Raw genomic sequence first — 23096 nt, forward strand, 5'->3', positions numbered from 1 at the left:
CTTCAGGTAGAGTACCTAGGCCCTCAGTTCCACCCCCAGTACTGACACCAAAAATTTTTTATAAATAAATATAAAGCATCTACTGCCTGTGGGGGCTCAGCCTTTCACTAAGGTCACAAAACCAAGTCTTACCACTAAGTTTAACTTGGAAAAATGCAAATGAGTCAACAACTGAAATTTTATTTTGGGAGATTTAGGGGGTTGTTTCGTGTGTCTGTCCTAGGGCTTGAATTCTGGGCCTGGGTGCTGTCCTTGAGCCACAGCCCCACTTGCAGCTTCTTCCGTGGCTAAAGGGAGAGAAGAGTCTCACGGACTTGGCTGTCCCGGCTGGTTTTGAGCTGCAATCCTGAGATCCCAGCTTCGTGGGTAGCTAGGAATTACAGGCAGGAGCCTCACCGAGCCTCTCGGACTGCAAGGCCTGCGCTGCTGGAAAGGAAGACCCCCCCCCCCGCACCCCGCCCTTTCCCTGCACCCCCATCCTCCATTAAACCACTCCCGGCCGGAACCCTAGCCGCGGCCAAGCAGACAAAATAACTTTGACACGCCCTAGAGGCCAGCGGAGCTCCAGTCTCGATCTCCGATAGGCGAGGGCAGACCCGATCCCTGCCTGTGATTGGTCGGTCCTCCCGTACGTCACGAGCTGGGCGGGGCCGGCGTCTGGAAGTTGCCTCCGCTCATTGACTCCGGCGCTGTAGGCGGGACGTACGGCGGAGCCTGGCGCGCGAAGGGGCACCGCCGCCACCGCGGAGCCCGCGACCTCCTAGGCCTTCCTCGCGGGACTGGGCCCCAGGCCTCGGGCGCCCCGAAGGCCGGGTAAGTGCAGCGCCGGCCTTGTGCTGCGAGGTCACCGCGTCGCCCCTGAAGCCGGAGTCTTGGCCGCCGGGCGCTTGGCCTCGGGGTGGCCTGGGGTTGGCGCCGCCCTCCTCCGCTCGGGCCTCCCCGCGCCCCAGGCCCCGAGTTCCGCGCGCCCCCGGGGTCATCGCGCCCTCCTCTCCTGCCTTCCCCCGCCCAGGTGCGCCCCGAGGCTTTCACCAGTGCCATCGGCTCCCCTCCAAAACCTTCTCCTCCATACTGGCTCCCCAATCTTCCCCCTCCTCCTTCCACCCTCGGATTCGCCCGGAGCCCCTAACAGGTGCCCGGCCTGACCTACACCCTCCGAAGTCTTTTCCACACTGATCCCCAGCTCCTCCGGATGCCCCCACCACCTCTGCCCCCACCCCACCCCTCGCCCTCCCACCCCATCGTCCTCTAGCCCCTCCCCTTCCCGTCCCCCTCCTCCTCCCCCCCTCCCCCCAATCTTCCAAGACTCGCTGCCCAGTCTCCCTCCCCTCTGCCTTTTCCCTGCCCCTCCCCTCCCTCCTCTTCCTTCCCCTCAGGTGCACCCTGAGTCTCTTAACAGACACCACCCTGTCCCCTCAAAAGTCTTTCCCAGGGTGGTTCCCCACTTCTGCCAGAACTGCCTTCGTAGCTTCTAAATGTTTAATTATCCAGGTTTTATCCAGGTCATTTTATGTATAAATAAGAAGGTTAAAACGGGCCTTCTGTTGAGAGAGCAATAGCTTTCCATCCCCAGGTCAACTTCGGAGACCACCACCACTTTTATGGCCCTATATCAAAATGACGTGCTTCCACCCTGTTTTTAGAAATTTTGTATTATCTGTAAGTCATTTACTAAGGGGTTTCAGTTCAACATGACCATGTGTGAGTATGGTGTGTCGCGATTGGGGTCAACTCATCCATCATCCCATTTATCTCAACCCCACCCATCTCCCGCATTATTATATAGGTTGTATGGAGCTTAAACGAGGTGCTGGGGAGCCAGAATAGACTCTTGAAGTGCTTGAGCAAGTTGAGTTTTAAGATCCCACTGTGTGGTGGTGATAGTGGGAGAAGAACGTGTAAATGGCCTGTAACAAATCACTTGTAGTGTTTACTACTCTGCTTCCTCTGGGAAGCCACTCTGGATGACCCATATCACAGTGATTTCCTCTCTCTTCTCGAATTTGTGTTATATTTTGAAGCTGAACAGCTTAGATTTTTTGCCTAAAGTAGGATGGCAGAACCCTGTCTGTAGACTGAGAATTGAGAATTATGAAATATGCCAAGTTAATTCATATAATACAGAACTGGTACACATTGCAAGTACCCAAGGAGTATTTGCTATTATTGTTACTGATTTATACTGTCAATTAGGTAACAAAATTTAAAAGCATTTTGAGTTTAGGAACTTTATACCTTTCTGTTTTATTCATTTAACAGATTTATTTAGCTAGTATTTGAATGGCAGCTACTATTTAGGTGCTATGGATAACAATACTAAACCAATATGGCTTTTCCCTTTACAAAACTATCTAGAAACACAGACCTGCAAAGTAAAGGCATAAATACTGTCAAGTGAGGTAGAGCCTGGTATTAACTACTCAAGCTCCATAACCCATCTAGGCCCTGGCAAACTTCTTAACTTGTTTCTTTCTGGAATAGTGAATTTATCAATAAGAGTCTGGGTCGTCCCCACATACTCTTCCAAGGTTTATCAGTTTGTATCTGCTTCAGCAACATCACTACAGTCTGAGTAGAGGGTCCTAGCATGCTGAGTAAATGTATGAGTGCTAGAGATGTTGGCAGAGATTTACAGGGTGCAAGAGAATTCAAGGGAACTGCATACTTCAGGATACAGCGTAAGGAAACAAATTGAGCTTCAGAGAGCTTCTGCAGTACAAAGTATACCAGAGTAAAGTTAGAGGTATTTATGGCCTTATTCCAGGTATTGAAACACCACATTTCATGTGACTTCCTCTAGTTTAAGAAAAACACTGATGATTATAGATCATAATCAGAAAGATAGAGCAGACCCAGAGGAAAACTAGAGTTGGTTAAATAAGAACTGAGAACCCCCCAAATTATTCATTTAGGCCATCTTACTCACAATCTGGTCCATTTCTTCTGTGGTGGGAGTGATATGGCCTGTCCAAATGTATAATACTAGTTGAGAAGGATTAATAAAAATGCGATATTAAGCTTACACAAACAATAAAAGATCCAATAGGAGTGGGGTTTTTTTGTTGTTATTTTTTCAGTCACTATTCATTGATCTCTCTGTTCTTCTGTTGTATTTTTCTCTTGTTTCTTTTACTCTTTGCAGCCTCCAGTACTTCTTTGTGGTTTTTGTCTTGCATGAGAAGAAAGCATGGATCCTAAAGCTTTGGTGGAAGCCATTGTGGAAGAAGTGGCCTGTCCTATCTGCATGACCTTTCTGAAGGATCCCATGAGCATTGACTGTGGCCACACTTTCTGCCACAGCTGTCTGTCTAGCCTGTGGAAGGTCCCAGGAGAATCCCAGAACTGGGGTTATACCTGTCCTCTTTGTAGAGCTCCGGTGCAGCCAAAGAATCTAAGGCCTAATTGGCAGCTAGCCAATGTTGTAGAAAAAGTCCGACAGCTAGGGCCGTGTCCAGAAATGGGACTGAAGAGTGATGTGTGTGAGCTCCATGGGGAACAGCTGAAGATGTTCTGCCAAGAGGATGGCACAATGATGTGTAAGAGCTGCAGCCAGTCCCCAGAGCACGAGGCCCACACGGTCCTGCCCTTGGAAGATGTCGCGTGGGAGTATAAGGTGGGAGACAAGAGCCTAGCCACTCGAGTCCTTCTGCCCCTCACCTGGCCGTCTGTAGGTTCAAGTCCTGACTACCAGTCTCAGGGACGGAGATGATTCCTGGGCTTCGTGACACCCACAGATTCTGAGATCTAGTGCACTGTTCTGTACTTTTGCTTTTATTTATAACCTGTCATTTCTTTTTCTCTGACTTCTACCTCATCCCAACACAACCTCATAAAGAGATGACTTCGGTATTGAGAATAGGAAGACCAGTTTTGTTTCAGCTAGAGATGTGAATGTCTCAGATGAGTTTAAACATGAGAGGAACGTGGCTTAGTGGTAGAGTCCTTGCCTAGAATGCATAAAGCCCTGAGTTCGACTCTTCAGTACCAAGAAACAGAAAAGGCTGGAAGTGGTGCTGTGACTCAACTGGGAGAGTACTAGCCCTGAGTGAAAGAAACTCTGGGACAGTGCCCAGGCCCTGAGTTCAAGCCCCAGGACTGGCCAAATAAATAAATAAAAGAGTATAATTGAGCAGACACAGTTTCATCTATCAGAACCTCTGAACCTTCAGTGACTTACTTTAACTCCCTTCATTCTCTAGATAAAATTGAAGTTTAGAATTTGGGGCTCATAGTCATTGGAAAGGATTGTGGATGAGTCACTTAGGAATGATTTGCCAAGTACTAGGATATGCTTAAGCATTAAACATGCATTAATATGTATCAATGACTGTGTTGTGATTAGAGTAAATGAGTTAAAAGAAGATGAAAGGTTTGGACTTTGTCTGGGATTTTGTTTTGTTTTGCTTCCCCCCTCTTGGTTCCCCTGCTCTCTAGGACCTTCTCTGTTGATCCTACAGCTCCTTTCCCGTAGCCACCCTGTCAGCTTCTAACCCTCAGTCCTCTCCTGGCTGTTTGGACTCTCATTCATGGTGACACATCCCTATCAGCTCCATTATCCCAATGATTTTGCAGTTAATAATCCTTTTCTGGTCTTAATTTTCTTTCTTGATATTGAGACTTAGGAAGTAAGAATGTAGGACAAGTCCTGTGAATTAATTTCTAAAACATTAAATGTGTAAACTTACACATTTTGTTTTGAGACTAATAGGGAAGTGTAGTATAACCTTTTAACGTAGGAGTTGTAAACTGGGTTAAATTCCAACCACTTACTAGCTAGCTAGCTTTGAGTGTTCTCCACACCAATATCAAGGGACTGAAAGTATTAAAAGTATTATGCATTATGTTTCCTGATGGAAATTGACTATTACTAACCTCAGAATGCGCTTCTTTCTTTTAATGAATACATATACTCCCCAAGGATATTGATCAGAATCAAATTCTCCTTTGATAGGTCTGGAGTGGTGCCCAAGATTCTGCCTATAAAAGGTTCTAGAAAAGAAAACAAATAGGCATAGACAGGAAAGTCTGTTTTTGGTATGTATTCTTAATTTATTAGAAATCTTGGAGTTAGACCTTTTCTTCTACTTTACAAACACTTGGGTACTAAAGGAGCTAAAATTGATTTTCAGCACAAAGAGCTACCTAAAGTACCATCTAGGTAGAGCCTGCTTCCTTTAGCGTTATCCTCCTGTCAGCACTTCCAGCCTACTGCCTGAAGGACACTGGTTTTCCCATCACCCATTAACATTAGGACACCTGTCTTTACCTGGGGTGCCTGAGGTGGCCTCATGAGGTTTTTATCTTTCTCTTGCAGTGGAAACTCCATGAGGCTCTGGAACATCTGAGAAAAGAACAAGAAGAAGCTTGGAAGCTAGAAGTTAGTGAGAGGAAACGAACTGCCAACTGGAAGGCAAGTTGCCACCTACAAAAGGAGTTTGTGTTGCCTCTGTATAGTTTTGGAACTGCTGCTAGTAATTCCTTATCTCTGCCAAGCAGTATTGAATCAGGGACTCAGGTCCTAATACCAGCTTTGTCTTTACCTCTTTTCAGGCCCAGACCTTCTCCATGCCAACTTGCCTTTCTGTTTTTTGTGTTTGTAGAATGCTACTGAAGCATAGTTTATGTCACTTTCCTAAGTTTGAGTATAGTTGCTGAGAGTTTAATTATTAAAAAATATTGGAAAGTCACCTCCAAAGTATTTTGAATAAAGGAATAGTCAGCCTGCAAAAGAGTCCCAGGCTAATACCCTATGGGAAAGAAAAGGAAGAAAAAGAATATTCCTGGTCTCTGCCTCTATAGCTCCTAGTAAATAGATCAGACTATCACACTGTATCAAAACATTTACAGAATACATGTGTGTGCATATGTCAGTATCCTCAGTCCTGAGTGATCTTTATGCTAAAAATATCGGTGCTGGCTGTGGTCTTCACTCCACAGATCCAAGTGGAAACTCGGAAGCAGAGTATCATATGGGAGTTTGAGAAGTGCCAGCAGTTACTAGAGAAGAACAACCTGCCCGTTCAGTACATAGAGGTGGAGGCCGTGGCGGCGCTCGCCAGCCTAGAGCTAGAGAAGGAGGAGACGGAGCATAAACTGGAATTGAATCACCTGAAGCTCATCCAACAGAGCCAGACCCTGTGGAGGATGATTGTGGAGCTCGAAGAGAGGTCACAGAGGCCTACCCGCTGGATGCTGCAGGTGAGTGGCAGCCTTTCCTGGAAAGCTAAAGTTAGAGCAACGCATTCCATACGAGAACACCAGTCAGTCTCTTTATCATCACGCTGCCTGCCAGCTGTAGGCTCCAGCTAACAATTGCTCCTTCTCTGCCTGGGTGGATGACCTGGCCCATGTTTGTCTATAGGCCAGGTTATTCACTGAGCTAGGAATAGCACAGCTGGCACACAGGCTATGTGGCATCATTCCAGCCCCTTCCTTCCACCCTGGGAGACAGTAAATGGAACTTGGAATCAGCTAGTGCAGTGATGGCACTCTCACAAGCTTCTCTCCCTGTACCCCTGCACAGCGTTTTTCCCACCTTGGTCTCCATCTCCTCTCTTATCTCCCTTCACTTTGAAACCCCTCCTGAGGTTACTATCTGTCTTGTTCCTCTGAGGAACAGCACATACTCATACGCTGTTATTTTTCTCTCTCTCCTTCTAGGATATTCATGAAGTCTTAAACAGGTACGTCTCAGTCCTTAGAGCTTCTAGGCAACCCTATAGATCATAGAGGGGCCCAGCCAGAGATGGGGAAAGAACTTAGACTGCCACCCCCAGGACAAAGGTGCTTTCCTACAGACTCCTACCTCTGGCGAGATTTTGAATTACCAATAAGAATTTCAAGTAAAGATGATAAAATATGTGGTTCCAAGTAGACAGTCAGGGTAGGGAGGAAGAGTGCTCTGAGTATTTAGACTTTCTCCTCTGTAGCACATTGCTTCCCTCCTCCCCACCCATGCACCCTTCACTCTTCCCACGGCATGGGGCTGTGGCTGGGTATAACACAGTTTGAGGCTGAGCCGGACTGTCATTCCATGTCTGTCAGGTTCAGGGACATCCCACCAGTGGTCTCTGGCCAAGCCCTTCTTCCCTGTACCCTGCCCATGGGCAAAGTCAGCACTCTTCTCTCCTCTGCCAGGAGCAAATCTTGGAACCTACAGAGGCCAGAACCCGTCTCTCTGGAGCTGAGGACCAATTGCTGTGTGCTGGGGCTAAGAAAGATCCTGAAGACATACGCAGGTAATCGATACTGGGAGAGAGTTCCATGGGCAGTGGGAGGGACTCGCGGCAGAAATACAAGAGCTCAGTGCCCTCCGGATGCCTCATCCAGCCCCACCCCACTCCCACCCATCACAGACAGCTCTGTGCCTGTGTTTACCAAAGAGAACTTCCCGGGGGCCTCTTGCTCTTTCTGGATATTATCAACCAGGATCTCTTTCCCTAGCTGATGTGCGCCTAGATCCAGACACAGCTTACTCCCGCCTCATCGTGTCAGAGGATAGAAAATGTGTGCACTATGGAGACATTCAGCAGAAACTGCCTGATAATCCGGAGAGATTTTACCGTTATAACATTGTCCTGGGCAGCCAGTGCATCTCCTCTGGCCGACACTACTGGGAGGTAGAGGTGGGAAATAGGTCTGAATGGGGCCTAGGAGTGTGCAAGGAAAATGTAGACCGGAAGGAAGTGGTCTATCTGTCCCCAGACTATGGATTCTGGGTGATTAGGCTGAGAAAGGGAACCGAGTACAGGGCAGGCACCAATGAGTACCCACTCCTGTCCTTGCCAGTGGCTCCACGCCGGGTGGGAATCTTCCTAGACTACGAGGCCCATGACATCTCCTTCTACAATGTGACTGACAATTGCTCCCACATTTTCACTTTCCCCCGCCAACCCTTCTCTGGGCGCCTGCTGCCCTACTTTAGTCCTTGCTACAGCATTGGTGCTAACAACACAGCTCCTCTCACCATCTGCTCCCTGGATGGGGAGGACTAGCAGTGCCACCACCCCACCACAGCAAGAAATTCAATCTAACACACCAGGACAGGAAGACCTGCCACTGACATGTACCTTTGAACCAGCCAAGCTTAGAATCCAGGGAATTTATTTTTCTGCCTGCCCCCTGGTTTCTTGTTACAAGGCCGAAATCTGTGACTCAGCTACTCATAAGAAAGCAAAGCCCCAGAGCTAGTTGTCAGTTCCTATTGGCAGATGCTTTAATCCAGGTTTGCTGGTACAGACGAACTATAGTTGACCCTGTTCTTTCTCCTGACCAGAGGAATGCGGGCAGCAAAGAAAACAGGACTTGCACAGAACACCCACTACAAAGCACTGTCCCTTAGGTTCTAGGGTGTCCTGTGTTCTAGACCTGCCCTTTTTGCTAATTGGCATGGTCAGGAAACTTGTGAGCCTTAGTTCTTATTTTCACTTTATGAATGAGGAACCCAAAATGGCCTTAATGAAGCAAGTTCTTTGTTACAAAGCTCTCACACATATCTACATATCATTCATTTCATAGCACCTCACATGTTTGAGAAGAATGAAGTGCCCTCATTGGAAAAAAATGGGTACATTGCTCTTAAAACGACATATTCTTTTGCGTCCTAGAGCTGTTAGAAAAGTCCAAGATCCATCTCACACCTTAGAACCTTTCTCAAAGGTAGAGGAAGGAGAACCACAGAATCTTGATGTGTAACCTACCACGTACAGCCAGCTCCTTGTTCTTACAGCAGTAATCTTGTTCTTTGGGGCCTTTCCAGACAGCCTAGAGCCCTTAAGATTTAAAAAAAAAAGAAAAAGATAAAAAAAGTGCCCAGGCCACTGGCATACAGTAGCATACTGTGCAGCGGATAATATATGTTTGCTTCTGAACTTGACTGGGGAATGTGGCCTCCAGTCAGAAAGGATAATAAAATAGGTAAAAACACGCAAACAAGAAGAAAGGCTTATCCACCACTTAGATAGGCAAGATTGAGTTTGTTGGGGGTTTTTTTTATTGTTGTTTTTGGTTGTTGTTGTTTTTGTTTTTAATGTCACCAAGAAAACCTTTGTAGTTCTTGTAACTACACAATGATCTCCCTACCTATAGGCAAGGGAAATAGGAGATTAGACATAGAAAATCAGTTTGGGAGTCATATTGTAATGGAAGGAAATTAAGATTCATATTGGTCTATTGACCTTAAAGTAATAGCTGTGTGTGTCAGGGATGATTGCATAGAAGTAATTCACAGTAACCCATGAGATTAGCACTTGGGAATGACTGAGACTAGAAACAAACATGAGAACTAGTGGCTCTCCCTGTTGCCGGGAGCAAATGCATGTTATTCCATGATACCATATAAACAAAATCTCTGGTGCGATTCATTTTTGAAGGTAGTGATTCTTAAGTTAGAGTTGATCATCAAATAGATTCTAGGTTATTTATACACAAATGCAAAGTGCCTTCCAATTGGCTATAACACGGACTACTAAAAATTGTCCTAGCCAGGTGCCAGTGGCTCATGCCTATAATCCTAGCTACTCAGAAGGCTGAGATTTAAGGATCACAGTTCAAAGCCTGCTCAGGCAGGACAGTCCATGAGAATGTTCTCCAGTTAGCCACCAAAAAGCTGGAAGTAGAGCTGTGGCTCAAGTGGTACAGTGCTAGCCTTAAGCAGGAGGAAAGAAAGAAAAAAAAAAAACACCTCAGGGACACTGCCTAGGCCCTGAGTTCAAACCCTAGTACCAGCACAAAAAATAAAAAAAATCTTATATTTTTAATTTTTTCTGCTGTTTATATATGATGGTGGTAAAAACAAGCCAAAATAGAGAAATAAACTCATTTCCCAACATGCCTCCAAAATGCTTCTTGAAAATTATCAGTAGGAAAGAGATTTCTTATCAGCAGCTGGGAAAGGAATGAACTGGGAAGTCAAAGCCCTATCCTGGCAAAGAATTAAACTGATTCATGTTAGAAAGACTATTTGTATAAGGATTTCTTGGGAAATAAGAGTTGAGAAGTAGATGCTTAGAAAGCACTTCCAGTTATATCCTTGGACACTTAGTAGAGGAGGATGGGAGCAAATTAAGGTTGCTATTTTACTATGATCTTTATTAAGCCAAGCAAATATTAGAACGTTCCTAAAGAAGATTATTGGATGATAAACACATTCAAAGTTGGAATGCATTAAGTAGTTATATAGCCTCAAATGTAATGTATTGTTTGGGGTTTGTTTACAATTTATTGGCTGATTTGAGTGTAATAATTATTTGAAGAAATAAATGTCATTATTTGATTACTTATTTCACGTTGTCTAATTTTTAACAGCAAAGATTGAAGTTTACACATGTATGAAAACCCTTCTCTATAAAACAGTTGCTTATGCTTCCTTTCCAAGAACGCTATGAAGCCAGTTTGATTCATTGTTGTATCTTAATCTAATTGCGTGTGCATGCATTTGTGTGCATGTGTGTATGTTCATTACTTGAGTCTGAATAAGGAGACTTATTTAGATACCAAGAATCAACAAAAATTTTTTCCACCTTAAGAGGTAGTTAAAACTATAGAACAGGACCAGGAGTATGGCCTAGTGGTAGCGTGCCCTGGATTTGATTCCCCAAAACCACATACTCAGAAGAAGCCAGAAGTAGTGCTGTGACTCAAGTGGCAGAGTAGTGGCCTTGAGCAAAAAGCATCCAAGGACAATGCCCAGGCCTTGAATTTAACCCCAGGACTGGCAAATTCAAACTATATAGAACTGAAGTATACTCCTGCTCAAGAGTTACTTGGAAGGATAATTTTTTTCATTGTCACTTTCATATTGCTCCATAGCAAGAGGAGGGAAGTAGCCCTATTGAAGCAGAGACTTCCTTCAGTAACACATGTAACACCCAGCGTGACTTCTCAAGCTTCTGTGATCAGTGCTCCAGTCAGGGGCCCAGCTCTGCCCAACCTTACTTTACTCTCAGACTAAACGATACTGTACCTGAGCCTTGAGGGAATACTTATTAAAAGTGTAAAATGGTTGAGTCCTGCAAAAGAAAAAGAGGAGCAAATCCTGAGCATTAAAACTCACCCAGAAGTATAGTCCGACCATTGACAAGCAAGGTTGGCTTTTCCGTCTTAAAAGCCATTCTTGGTCCCATGCACTAGCTAATTGAACTTTGATAGGAGAGGTACCATATCCGAACATAATGTAAGAAAGCTAGGACTTTTTTTCAGTTTGACACAGTCATGACAAGCAATACACTCTGAAATGAAAGCCTATCATTTTCAGCAGTGCTAATGTGAATGGAACATGAAGGTATCAAGGAAACCTTCCTGATGAAACTACCAGGAAGAAATTCATGTTTTTGCTGCTGGCTAGACTAATCCTTGGTTACTCTATCAGATTATTTAATGTATTCTTCAGTTTAGTGGTTATATTTAATTCTTCAGGTCACTGTGCAGAAATAGTAATGGGATTTTTCAGAGTGAACATATCAAATAGTTTTAACTATTATATAATCACGGTTTTAGCTGGGGTTTTTTGAGACTTTCCTGCATCTTTTTGGGAGGATAATTCCTACTCTATTAGTATTCAGAAATAGAAAATATTTTTGATAAACAAACAGTAAAGTACAGATGCTGAATTATTAAGCAGCAGAACAATTTGGCAGAGATATATTAGTATTAATTTACACAGGACTACAGTTTAAACATTAACTAAAGCTAATATTAGAAACGTGGTTTAGAAATGTGGGGGTACATTTTTAGTACATATACAATGTCAGATGAGTTATATGTTTTTCCACTCATTTCATTGCCTTTTCACTATCCTATACTATTAAATATTATTTCTATCATTAGTAGAAAGCAACTGTTAAGACTTTCAGTATGGTTACTCCTCAAATTTAGAATTCTAGCCTTAAAAGGAAATCATTAAGTTGCAAAACGTCTGTTATATAAGGTCTTTTCTTTATAAAAATATATATGGATTACTCCATTTAAGACATTCTGAAAACCAGAGAACCTAGATTTTCTTTATATTCTTATCAACTTCTTTGTTATCAACATTTGTATACAACCACACACCTCAAGTGGTACTCACAGAAGAATCTATGTTGACTTGAAAAGGTATAGTATGTACTTAGTAATTATATCACTCAATATACGTGCAAATTAATTGTGTTTAATTAAATTCTTTTACATAGGATTTATGTTCATTTCTTTCACCTCTCTGAAAAGTGCCCGCAGCCCTTTTGATTTGCATTAGATATGTGAAGTATTGTTTGCCAAAAACCTCAACTTATTTGTTTTTTTCTTCAAAGTAGTTTATTTGTGCTTATTTGGTGACCAGTTAAAAAAACAAAACGGTCTGTACTACCTCTGATATTAAGAAGCTAGCTCTGACTATATTCTCCTAAGAATAAAGACCTATCATTCTGTGTCTTCTTACTGTGTTTTAGGATTGAGCTACCGAGACTAGATAAAGCAAAATAAGAGCTTCCAACACTGAACTCATATTGACTTAACTCCTGTTACTTGAAAACAGATAGGTGAACATCTTTACACTAAGTCTAGCTACTTTAACAAAGGATGATCTGTATGCCAGTGGTTCAAGCCTATAATCTTAGCAACTCAAGGGAGGCCAAGATTGAGGATCATGATTTCAAGCCAGCTCAGACAAATCCTGAAGGCTCCTCTCCAAGTAGCCAGCAAAAACCAGGAGGTAGAGCTATGTCTCAAGTTTCTGCGTTTCAACCACAAGCAAAAAAGATTGAGCTGGAACATGATGTCCAGAGTTGAAGGGAAAGGTGGGACAGGGTGGAATGAGATCAGTCAAAACATAAGGGCCTTTGGTCCTGGAGCCACAGGACCAAAGAATCATTCTTTTCAGACCATCTAGGTAAAAGTCTTACTGGTAATCTGAGCTTCTATCTTCATATTGATTTTAATAAACTAGAAGGGTGGAATCGTATGTCCAAAGTGAAATGGATTCACTAAGGAGCCAGAGAACAGTCATATACTCACAGTTTCTATTAAATGTCATGATGAGAAAACACCACAGGAAATCAGGCAGGTAATACTGGGTACAGTAGCACAAGTGTATAATCCTGGCTACCCAGAAGGTGGAGATAAAAAGGGTCATAGTTTGAGGCCAGCCCAGGTGAAAAGTTCAGGAGACTCATCTCAACCAATAGCTGGGTGCAGTTACACATACCTGTTATGATAGCAAAATGGGAAGCAGAATGGCTGGGGACCGTTTCATGCCCAGCAACACATCAGATCGCAGTCTGGGCCAGACTAGCCCTAAAGATTTCACCTCAAAACTCCCAAATGCAAATAGAAGCGGGAGTTGTGGCTTAAATGATGAGGACCTGCCTAGAGGCACTGGACAATAAATCGGATCTTTAGTACTATCTCTCCCCCAGATCAGGAGAGGTTGAGATGGGGGAGAAGATATTGAAAGAACAAGGCATGCAGGGACATGAATGTTAGAAATGTGGGTCAGAAGATAATAATCACTAGTCTATGATTCTTATACGCATACAAAATAAAATCATTATAAATGTCAGAGCATCCAAATCATCCCATATACATTCACATTTCTGTTAAAATTGAAACTTCTTCAAGTATACTCTTACAGCTTCACCTCTGAGTTCCTTCCTTCACTACCAGGTAAACCGTTGCAGCTCTGGAGACCTGTAAGCCACTTTCTTTCTTTTTTTTCTTTCAGTTGGCTGGAAAGCTAATAACACACACACACACACACACTCATCAGGTTTGTTGTGTTCATGAACGCTGACTGCAGAAATTATAGAACAAATACAGCATCAATCTCCCTAGTGTCTCCTGTACTTTTTTTTGGTTCAAATACCATAAATAGTGGGGTTTTAGGTGACTGGAATGCTCAGGTACAAGTCTGCCAACAAAACATGTATGTGAAAAGGCACTGTGTCTAGCCCTAGCCAGGCAACACATACAGATGACATACCAGGGAGATGAAACAGGGCCATGACCCACACATGGGAACTACATGCCTTCCACTCTGCATGACCAAATACTGCCTGACCAAATACTGCATGACCAAATACTGCCTGACAATCGAGACATAGGAGGCACCAATGAAGGCCACATCAGAGCCCACGAGAATGGAGGAACAAATCAAACTGTACAGACTGCTGGCACGGGGTCAGCACATGCTAACTTAGCCACAGCTGTGTGTTCACAGTAGAAGTGGGAAACGACAATGGAGTCACAGAAAGGAAGATGAGTCAACATCCAGCTCAGTGGAGTCATAGCTATAGCAGCTCTGATGATGCTGGCCACACACATTCCCAGCACCATTTTCGAGGTGAGAATCCTACTGTAGTGCAGGGACTTGCAGATGGCCACATAGCGATCAAAGGCCATGGCCAGCAGCAGTCCTGACTCCACAGCTGTGGCCGTATGGACAAAAGCCATCTGAGCAAAACAGGCATGAAAGCCGATGGAGCTGTCTCCCGAGCAGAAGAGGCTCACCATCTTGGGTACCACAGAGGAGGCCATGACCATGTCCACAGCAGCCAGAACACACAGGAAGCAATACATGGGCTCTTGGAGACAAGAATCCATGCAGACCACAGTCATGATGAGAGTGTTTCCTAACAGGGCTATGGTGTACAGAGCACCCAGGAAGATAGCCAGCCCAAGATAGGAAGACTGCAAACCCGGAATGCCCACAAGGATGAAGGTGGCAGGGGGCTCCATTGTGTCATTTTAAGTTGGCCAAAGTATCACCAGTGACACTTTTCCTAAATTAAGTGTAAAATGAGTACAGAAAATCAGGAATTCTGTTAAATATATTATATATATTGAAATATTATATATACGCATATCCATATATACATATGCATATCCATCTGTCATGTTGGTAAATCCTCATGTAAACCCCAGCTTGGTTGATTTCTTTGGTCAAAAAATGGTATCTAATTGAGCCATCTTGCTTCATTTCCATTCTTCTCAAGACTAATTTACCTTACTAATTTCTAATCGTACTGCAAAGATTACTTCTTGAGTTTCCTCCTTAGGAAAGTCTCTGTTCTATTTCTTCCATGTTCAGGTGAAGCTAAGTAACTCTCTTTTGAGTGTGCATACAAGCTCTCCTGTTGACAGTTCTAATGTCTGATTTTATTGTATGCACCCAAGTGTATATCACTTGTGTGCCCTTATTTTAAATGGCTGTGGAAAAACAGCACACCAAAAAAGATATGTGCCCACATTCTACTAGTCAACAGTCACAGTCACACAAAATCAATGACAAATTAGAGGAAAGAATTTGTCGTTTATCTCTTTGCTTAGTGACGTTAATAATTGTTGGATTAAGTAATCAAATTCTTGAGTTTGACCATGTCACATTTTGTATTTTCATTACATTAGCCAGAGAAAAATATAAAGAAGTATCTTTATGGTTTATGAAAGTCAGATCATTAAATATACTCTTCCCCCCCAAAATAAAAAAAATAATACTCTCATTCGGTAGGAGCTAATACACAACCTATTGTACTAGATTTTTGAAGAAATAGGCATACATAAGAGTTTAGGGCTTCACTCAAAGCCAGGTATATGACTTCACTCTATAAATGAACACCCGCCATAAGTTTTGATGGTTCCTCATATAGTGAATCCCTTCTACCAAGACACTCCAGAACATCAGGAAGTGATGAACACTTCTTTTGTATGTGAATACACATTTACTTTGTGAGGACCTTTTATATGAACACAGTATGAGCTGGTGACTTTGGTGAATAACATTTGCCTTTTTCATTCCCTGAAATTCACAATCACACTGATTTGTAAGATAGATCAAACCTCCACAAAGGACAGGTTGATATAATTTAAATGAGATTATCACATAGCAAGTTTACAGGACATAAGGTATAAGGGACAGGTCTTTCCAGGTGTGACTCCAAAGAGCTGAAACACCTAAAATCAATCCTTGGGAAATAACTATAAATAGTTACCATAAAACTATATTTTACTTCCCTTCGCCAGTTTTAGCAAGACAAAAGAAGCTCCACCCTGCACAGCTTGACAATTTGACAAGTCATTATTACTGTCTTCAGCTTTTGCCATAGCATAGAATGTGTAATCAAATGATTTTATGAGAGTAGACCTGAAAGATGGCATTGGAAATAATAGCTTATGCTATTCCTGTATGCTCTTTCATCCTTTTCCCTTTAGAATATTTTGTTTCCAGAATTCACTCTGTGATTGGGCATATGTACATGGCTCAGCATTCTGGGAACACATTTTACAGTAAGCATTTCTACACTGGAGAGTATCAATCTTCTTTTAGGAATCCTGAATTTCTCTTAGAATACAACACAAGCCATGCATTAACTACTCAGAGATCTGAAAACCACAGTTTGAAGCCAACAAGGTCAGGAAAGTTCATGAATAACCACAAAAAAAAAAAACCACCCTCACCAATTAACCACCAAAAACCCAGATGTGCAATCAATGTCTCAATTCGTGGGTGGAGCATTTGCCTTGATGTAAAAAAAAAAAACTCAAGAACAGTACCCAAGCCCTGAGGTTAAGCCCAAAGACTGGCAAAAAAAAGGAAAGAAAAAGGGATATGTATGCGCAAAAGTCCTGCTCCAATGAAGATATTTTTTTCAGTGACACAAATGGGACAAAGATCATTTCTACTAATGTCTTACTGAATGCCTTCTCACTTGGCATTTTGCATTCATCTAATTCCTCCTAAACCACTTGATTCAGGAAGAACAGTAAGAGCCCCAGGAAAGGAAATAACATAGCAATGTCGAGTTCTGCTAAATAGTGTTCTTTTCAAAGATCTCCCGGTAGGAGCTCTGTTTCCCACTAGACACTCATACAGCCTCTTTTCCCTACTGATTTCACTTCCCTTGTCTCCTTCCCATCATCCGACTACTGGAACTCCTCTAGAAACTACTTTTTCTTTGTTTTCTGTCCCTGGAACTTTCCAGATTGCAGGAAGGGGCAGAAGCCTAGGGACTGAATGGTCTTTGTTTACTCAGGTCCCTGGTAGATATGTAAATGGTACATCCTGAAAAGAAAATTTAAAAGCATCGAACAATATATTTGCAAAGATCTGCTTTATTCCACATAGGTACTTTTCAATGATTTTTCTCCTTCAATTTCCACAGTACTCTGAATAGCTGCCATCATTATATTTATACTTTCTAGACAAAGATGAGGTACCTATAAGACCACAAAATGTGTGGTAAGCCAAAATCCAGATACAAATTCTAGAAACCCTAGTACTTTTTCTTTCTTTTTTGTACATCCAGTACTGTAGCTAGGTGCTCTTGTGAAAATGAATGTCAATAAACATCTCTTCGAGATCAGGATTTCAATTCTTTGATTGGACGTGCCCTGAAGTAAAATTGCTACAATGCAGGATCATCATACCATGACAGGTTAGAGGGACACAACCCTCTCTGAGGGTATTTGGCTACAGTTTAGGCATATACTATGGAGGTTTACTAATGAAGAACATTACCTTCATGTTAAATATTTGTTACAAGCACTTCTTTTTTTTCCCATAATGATTTATTTTATTTTTACTTTTTATTTTATTGTCAAGAGGATGTATAGAGGTGTTACAGTTATATTCATCAGGTAGTGAATACATTACAAGCACTTCTTAAGGTTTATTCTCTTGCTTTGAAACAACTGAAACTTTTATGTACAAGTACTACAGCTGTTTAATTGCGAGCTGTCAGATCCTTCCCTATGCCTGAATACAGTGACATCTGCCTTCCACAGGACCCTGACCACGGTCCCAAGAAGGGAAACAGAACAGAGCTTCTACTGTCTCTTCTATGTACTTTACTAAATCAGTTTCCTTCCCCTTCTCTTTCCTGCCTTTGTTATTCTAACAGGCACTGGAATGGATATTTCTGGATTGAAATGGTAATAGTTATGGATAGTCATTTCTAGTAGTGAATTCCCTTGCATATTCTTTGGAAGACTTCCCTGGTAGTGCTGAGTGTCCTCACTTTCTGAGTATCTGGAAAAGACTATCTTTCAGTTTCAAAGAGTAATTTTGCTGCTTGTAGTATTATTGGTTGGAAGTTCTTGTTGTCTCTGTTGTTGTTTTCTCTTTTTTTGTTTTGTTTTTTTTTCAATACTTTGAATATGTTTTCCCATTGACTTTTAGCTTGTGAGGTTTCTGCTGAGATTGTTCTAAGTCTGACGGAACTTCCTATAAAAAACTTTGATACTTTTTTTTCCTGCTAGTTTTAGGATTTACATTTTTTTGCACCTTTACTATAATATGCTTCCACGACGCGTCCATTTCGCTTATAAGATTTGGAAAGTTTCACCCATGATTTGTGAAATAGGTTTACATTCCCACTCTGCATATATGTAGTTGTTTCTCTGTGTCCCATAAACCTCATAGGTTTTCATTGGTTTTTTCATTTATTCCTTTTTGATTACTTGCTTGGTTTCTTTGTTTAACAATGTTAATTTTTCAGAGTGATTTTCAAGTAACAAAATAATTCCTCTTGATCAAATCTGTTGTGGAAGCTCTCTATTGTGTTTTTTATTTCAATAATATTTTTCAATTATATTAGTATCTTATTGTTTCTTATCATTTATGTCTCTATGATGAATTTCTTAATGGAATCCCATTTTTATTTACCTTTATTGTTATGCTGATTTCCCTGCATTTCATATGTCTCTGAAGTGGAGATTCCATAGACATAGCTCATCTATGAAATTTCAAATTAACACCCATTTCTGAAGAATCAGTAAACCCTTTAGAGTTTTTAAGATTCCTTTTATGTTTCTTTCTCTTTTTTCTGTTGTTGTTATTGGTCATGGGCCTTGAATTTAAGGCCTACACACTGTCCCGAAGCATGTTTTCCTCAAGGCTCATGTTCTACCACTTTGGACAAATGAGTGTGAGATGGGAAATTAAAAACTGCCAAAGGACATGTTTCTAAAATGAAGACTCTTGTAGGAGGTTAACATTAGAAATATATAACCAAAGTGAATACAACAAAAGTTCCAAAACTACATTGTCTCCACAACCATATTGATATTGAATAGATTGAATGAAACCACTGAAAATGTTTTCATAAATTGTTTTCACAAAGCCAGACACTCTCGTTCCTTTTCTTCCTGAAAACTGAAAAATTATGTGAAGTTAAAATATACAGCTCCATTCTTAACCGCCCATAGTTCTGGGTAAACAAATTCAGCTCCATAGGCTATAAAGCTTTGTGGCCATTAGTTGGAAAACTCAAGACCTGAAGCTTTTAGGCTACTGTGGTCAAGGGGCAGCAAAATACCAAAGTCCACATTCTCTCTCTTATTTGTTTGGTCCTGATACCATAAATGATGGGATTTAAGGTGGGTGGGATGATCAGGTACAAATCTGCTAACAACACTTGCGTGTGCAAGGGCACAAACCCCTGCCCTAACCAAGCTACATAAATGGATGCCATGCCAGGCAGATAGTACAGAGCCATGACCCCCACGTGGGACCCACAAGTGCTTAATGCCTTCTGCTGAGCATTCTTTGAAGAAAGACCAAATACTGCCCTGAGAATCAAGACATAGGAGGCAGCAATGAAGGCCACATCAGAGCCCACGAGAATGGAGGAACAAATCAAACTGTACAGACTGCTGGGCATGGGGTCAGCACATGCTAACTTAGCCACAGCTGTGTGTTCACAGTAGGAATGGGGAACCACAGTGGAGTCACAGAAAGGAAGATAAGTCAACATCCAAATCAGTGGAGTGATGAACATGGCAGCTCTGATGATGATGGCCACACACATTCCCAGCACCATTTTCGAGGTGAGAATCCTACTGTAGTGCAGGGGCTTGCAGATGGCCACATAGCGATCAAAGGCCATGGCCAGTAGCAGTCCTGACTCCACAGCTGTGGCTGAATGGACAATGTACATCTGAGTGAAACAGGCATGAAAGCCGATGGAGCTGTCTCCTGAGCAGAAGAGGCTCACCATCTTGGGTACCACAGAGGAGGCCATGACCATGTCCACAGCAGCCAGAACACACAGGAAGCAATACATGGGCTCTTGGAGAGAAGAATCCATGCAGACCACAGTCATGATGAGAGTGTTTCCTAACAGGGCTATGGTGTACAGAGTACCCAGGAAGATAGCCAGCCCAAGATAGGAAGACTGCAAACCCGGAATGCCCACAAGGATGAAGGTGGCAGGGGTCTCCATTGTGTCGTTGTAAGTTGGACCCAGCAGCATCAGGGACATTGCTTTCTTATACAGTACAAAGGCAATGAAAGAATATGATACAGCTCTATCAGATATATTCACATCTTTCATTTTAGTAAATCCTAAGAATATTCTCATTTGAGTGGTATTCTCAAATCAGAAAAATAAATCTGTGTTTGTTTTCCTGGTACATCTTCCATCCTTGTCAAGACTCATACCTTTCTACTCAAAATTCAAGGATACATTCTTGTGTTCCTCCTCCCTGCTCTCTCTCCCTCCCTCCCTTCCCTCTGTTCCCGCTCTCTCTCTCTCTTTCCAGTCTCACCCTTTCTCTCTTACACACACACACACACACACACACACACACACACACACACACACACACACACACCTTTTCTGAGTTTTAATGAAATCTTCCACGCTCATCTACAAGAAATCTGTGTGGACAAGTCCAGTATTCTATCCATGATTTCACTGTGTACACTCAACTGTGAGCCTTCGCTTCAGGTCCTTTACTAAGTGCTCCTGAGCTGTAGAGCCCAAGTTCATTAAAAAGAAAAATATGTATTGAACGCTTGTGACTCGCGCCTTCATAACCAGTCCATCCTTGAGACTCTGTTTCCAGTTAACCAGGTAAAATGCTGGGCTGAAGTATGGCTCAAAAGTTCAAGCTCTGATCTTGAGCAAAAAATCCAAGAGAGAGCATAATGCTTGAGTTCAAACCCAAGTAAAAATGTAATATTTACCTTCATTATTAGAGTTTCAGCTGAATCAGTAGTAAGCCAAGGAAACAATTCTTTTCATCTCTATGCTCAGCTATTGAAAGTTGAAACATGTTGATTAAGCATTGACTTTCTTGAGGTCAAATGCCATATTATTTATTCTTGGGATGATGCCTAAACAAAACATGAAGGAAGCATATTAAATTTTGTTAATGAGTTAAAAGTAAGATTATTAGGAAATATCACATCACATGTATGGGGAAGGATGACGAAAGGGATGACTTTGACCTGGATACATGGTATTTACAAACTTTTTTGCCCCCCCCCCTTTTTTAAGAGCTGAGGACCAAATTCAGGGCTTTACACTTGTCAGGCAAGTGGTCTTCCACTGAGCTAAATCCCCCATCCTTGAAACCTTTTTGTGCAACTACTTAAGGGTAATAAATATAGGAGGATAAAAGGAAGGAAGACAGAAGGAAGGAAGGAAGGAAGGAAGGAAGGAAGGAAGGAAGGAAGGAAGGAAGGAAGGAAGGAGAAGAAGGGAGGGAGGGAGGGAAGGAGGGAGGAAGGGAAGGAGGAACAGAAGGAAGGAGGGAAGGAGGGAGAGAGAGAAAAGAGAACAGATAATAAACTGCCTAAAAATTTTCATAATCTCTAACTTTCAGCTAGGTTTTCCTACTGTGCTTGATTCAATGACAAAATACACATGAAATCATGTGGCAATAGTAAGATGAATCCTACTACAAGCAGTTGATTCCTCATTATAACTAATCTTATCTTCATATTAAACTAACATGACACTTGAAAAGATAGTAAGTTTTATCCTTTAGAGATTGTAGGATATTTAATGAACTTAGTATATTCCAGTACTAGGCTAATGGTAATATCTGTAATCTAACCGTATTTCTTGAATTGTAATTTAGGTCATTCACACAAGACAGTTGATAATGATTTAATTTAATATTACATCTGTTCTTATCTAGCAAGTATGTAATATGTTGAGATACAAGAACAGATTTTTTTCCCACTGTAACCATCAGAAGTAAAAGTTCTTGGGATGATTAATCAAGAAACTGTAGAATATATAACAAATAAGACTTCCTTTCCTTTAGGTTGTATGCTTTCATGTAGAGGTTTGAACATGTATAACTCATACACAGAATTCTGAGAACACCCAGCAGATTCTTCATCATTCGTTGGTATCATTCAGTTTGGGGAGGTAATAATTAATCTTTTTATGGACCCTTGAGTTTCCCTTAGAATATAGCATACAGATCCTTCATTAGTCTATTACTCTAAAAGTGCTCATGATTCTTCATCTGCAAGAAGCAAAAAAAAAAAAGTGGCCCAAAGTATTGTTACCAGAGTCATACTCACCAGACTAAATACCCTATTCTCATTTTCTAGAAAATTGGTTTGGGTCAAATTATGCAAATTTTCCAACCTTTAATTTGGTCAACATGGAGATTATGGTCCCTAGGTCAAAGAGGAGTTTTCAGATGAGAAGCTATTTAAAATCCTTAGCCTAATGTTTGGCACATAAATGTTCAATAAATCCTAGTGAAGAAAATAATTATGTAGTTGTAGAGTGTTCCAGATAATACACTTAATGGGTAAAAATAGCAGCTAAAAACTACAGAAAAAGAAACATCAACACAACCTATCTACAACGCCTCCAAGTTTTCTCTTGTATTCTTGTGATCTTCCACTGACAGGTCTCACTCAGTAGACTTTCATGCCATTGTGACATAGAAGTTAATAATCTTCTGTTCCTTTCTAGGACATCTACAGTTTAGGACTTCTGTCTGCATGATGGCATTTTTCCTATTGTCACTTCTGATAAAAGGACTCCTTTTCACTTATCTACAATCCATCTCTTTTTTGGAAGTCATTAACAATTTATTTCTTTCATATGTTTTTATTGTAACTAATAGAAGGGTTACATAATATTCACCAGATAGAAGGTGCATTACTTCACAACATTGATATCCTTTCTCATGACATGGTCCCCATTTCCCTCCCCTACCTGCCCCTCATCTTGTTTTCCTCCCTTCCCTATCCGACTTTAAATAACCAAATACGCATATATACAATATATCAGATAACTAGGTAAAATACTGTAACAATATGAGATAACCAAGGGACAGCAAAAGAGATGAGGGATAATAATACATTAAGGACA

The 23096-nt window shown here is 41.7% G+C and overlaps 2 protein-coding genes and 1 pseudogene across 2 annotated transcripts; 1 reads left to right on the forward strand and 2 right to left on the reverse strand.

Annotated features, from left to right (window-relative positions):
• Positions 1-700: 700 nt before the first annotated feature.
• Trim68 (tripartite motif containing 68) lies at positions 701-10280 on the forward strand. Its single transcript, XM_090348298.1, has 7 exons — positions 701-813; positions 3143-3613; positions 5315-5410; positions 5938-6198; positions 6661-6683; positions 7138-7238; positions 7444-10280. The coding sequence occupies exons 2-7, from the start codon at positions 3188-3190 to the stop codon at positions 7992-7994; spliced, it is 1458 nt and encodes a 485-aa protein (XP_090204424.1). The 5' UTR covers positions 701-813; positions 3143-3187; the 3' UTR covers positions 7995-10280.
• Positions 10281-13752: 3472 nt separating this feature from the next.
• Positions 13753-14745, reverse strand: LOC150053414 (olfactory receptor 52I2-like; annotated as a pseudogene).
• Positions 14746-19253: 4508 nt separating this feature from the next.
• Positions 19254-20268, reverse strand: LOC150053415 (olfactory receptor 52I2-like). Its single transcript, XM_090349294.1, has one exon. It carries the CDS (start codon positions 20229-20231, stop codon positions 19254-19256), a length of 978 nt encoding a protein of 325 aa, XP_090205420.1. The 5' UTR covers positions 20232-20268.
• Between the last annotated feature and the right edge of the window lie 2828 nt (positions 20269-23096).

The sequence above is a fragment of the Megascapheus bottae genome, chromosome 16 (assembly GCF_031878675.1).
Source record: "Megascapheus bottae isolate mThoBot1 chromosome 16, mThoBot2.hap1, whole genome shotgun sequence".
Classification (NCBI taxonomy): Eukaryota; Metazoa; Chordata; class Mammalia; order Rodentia; family Geomyidae; genus Megascapheus; species Megascapheus bottae.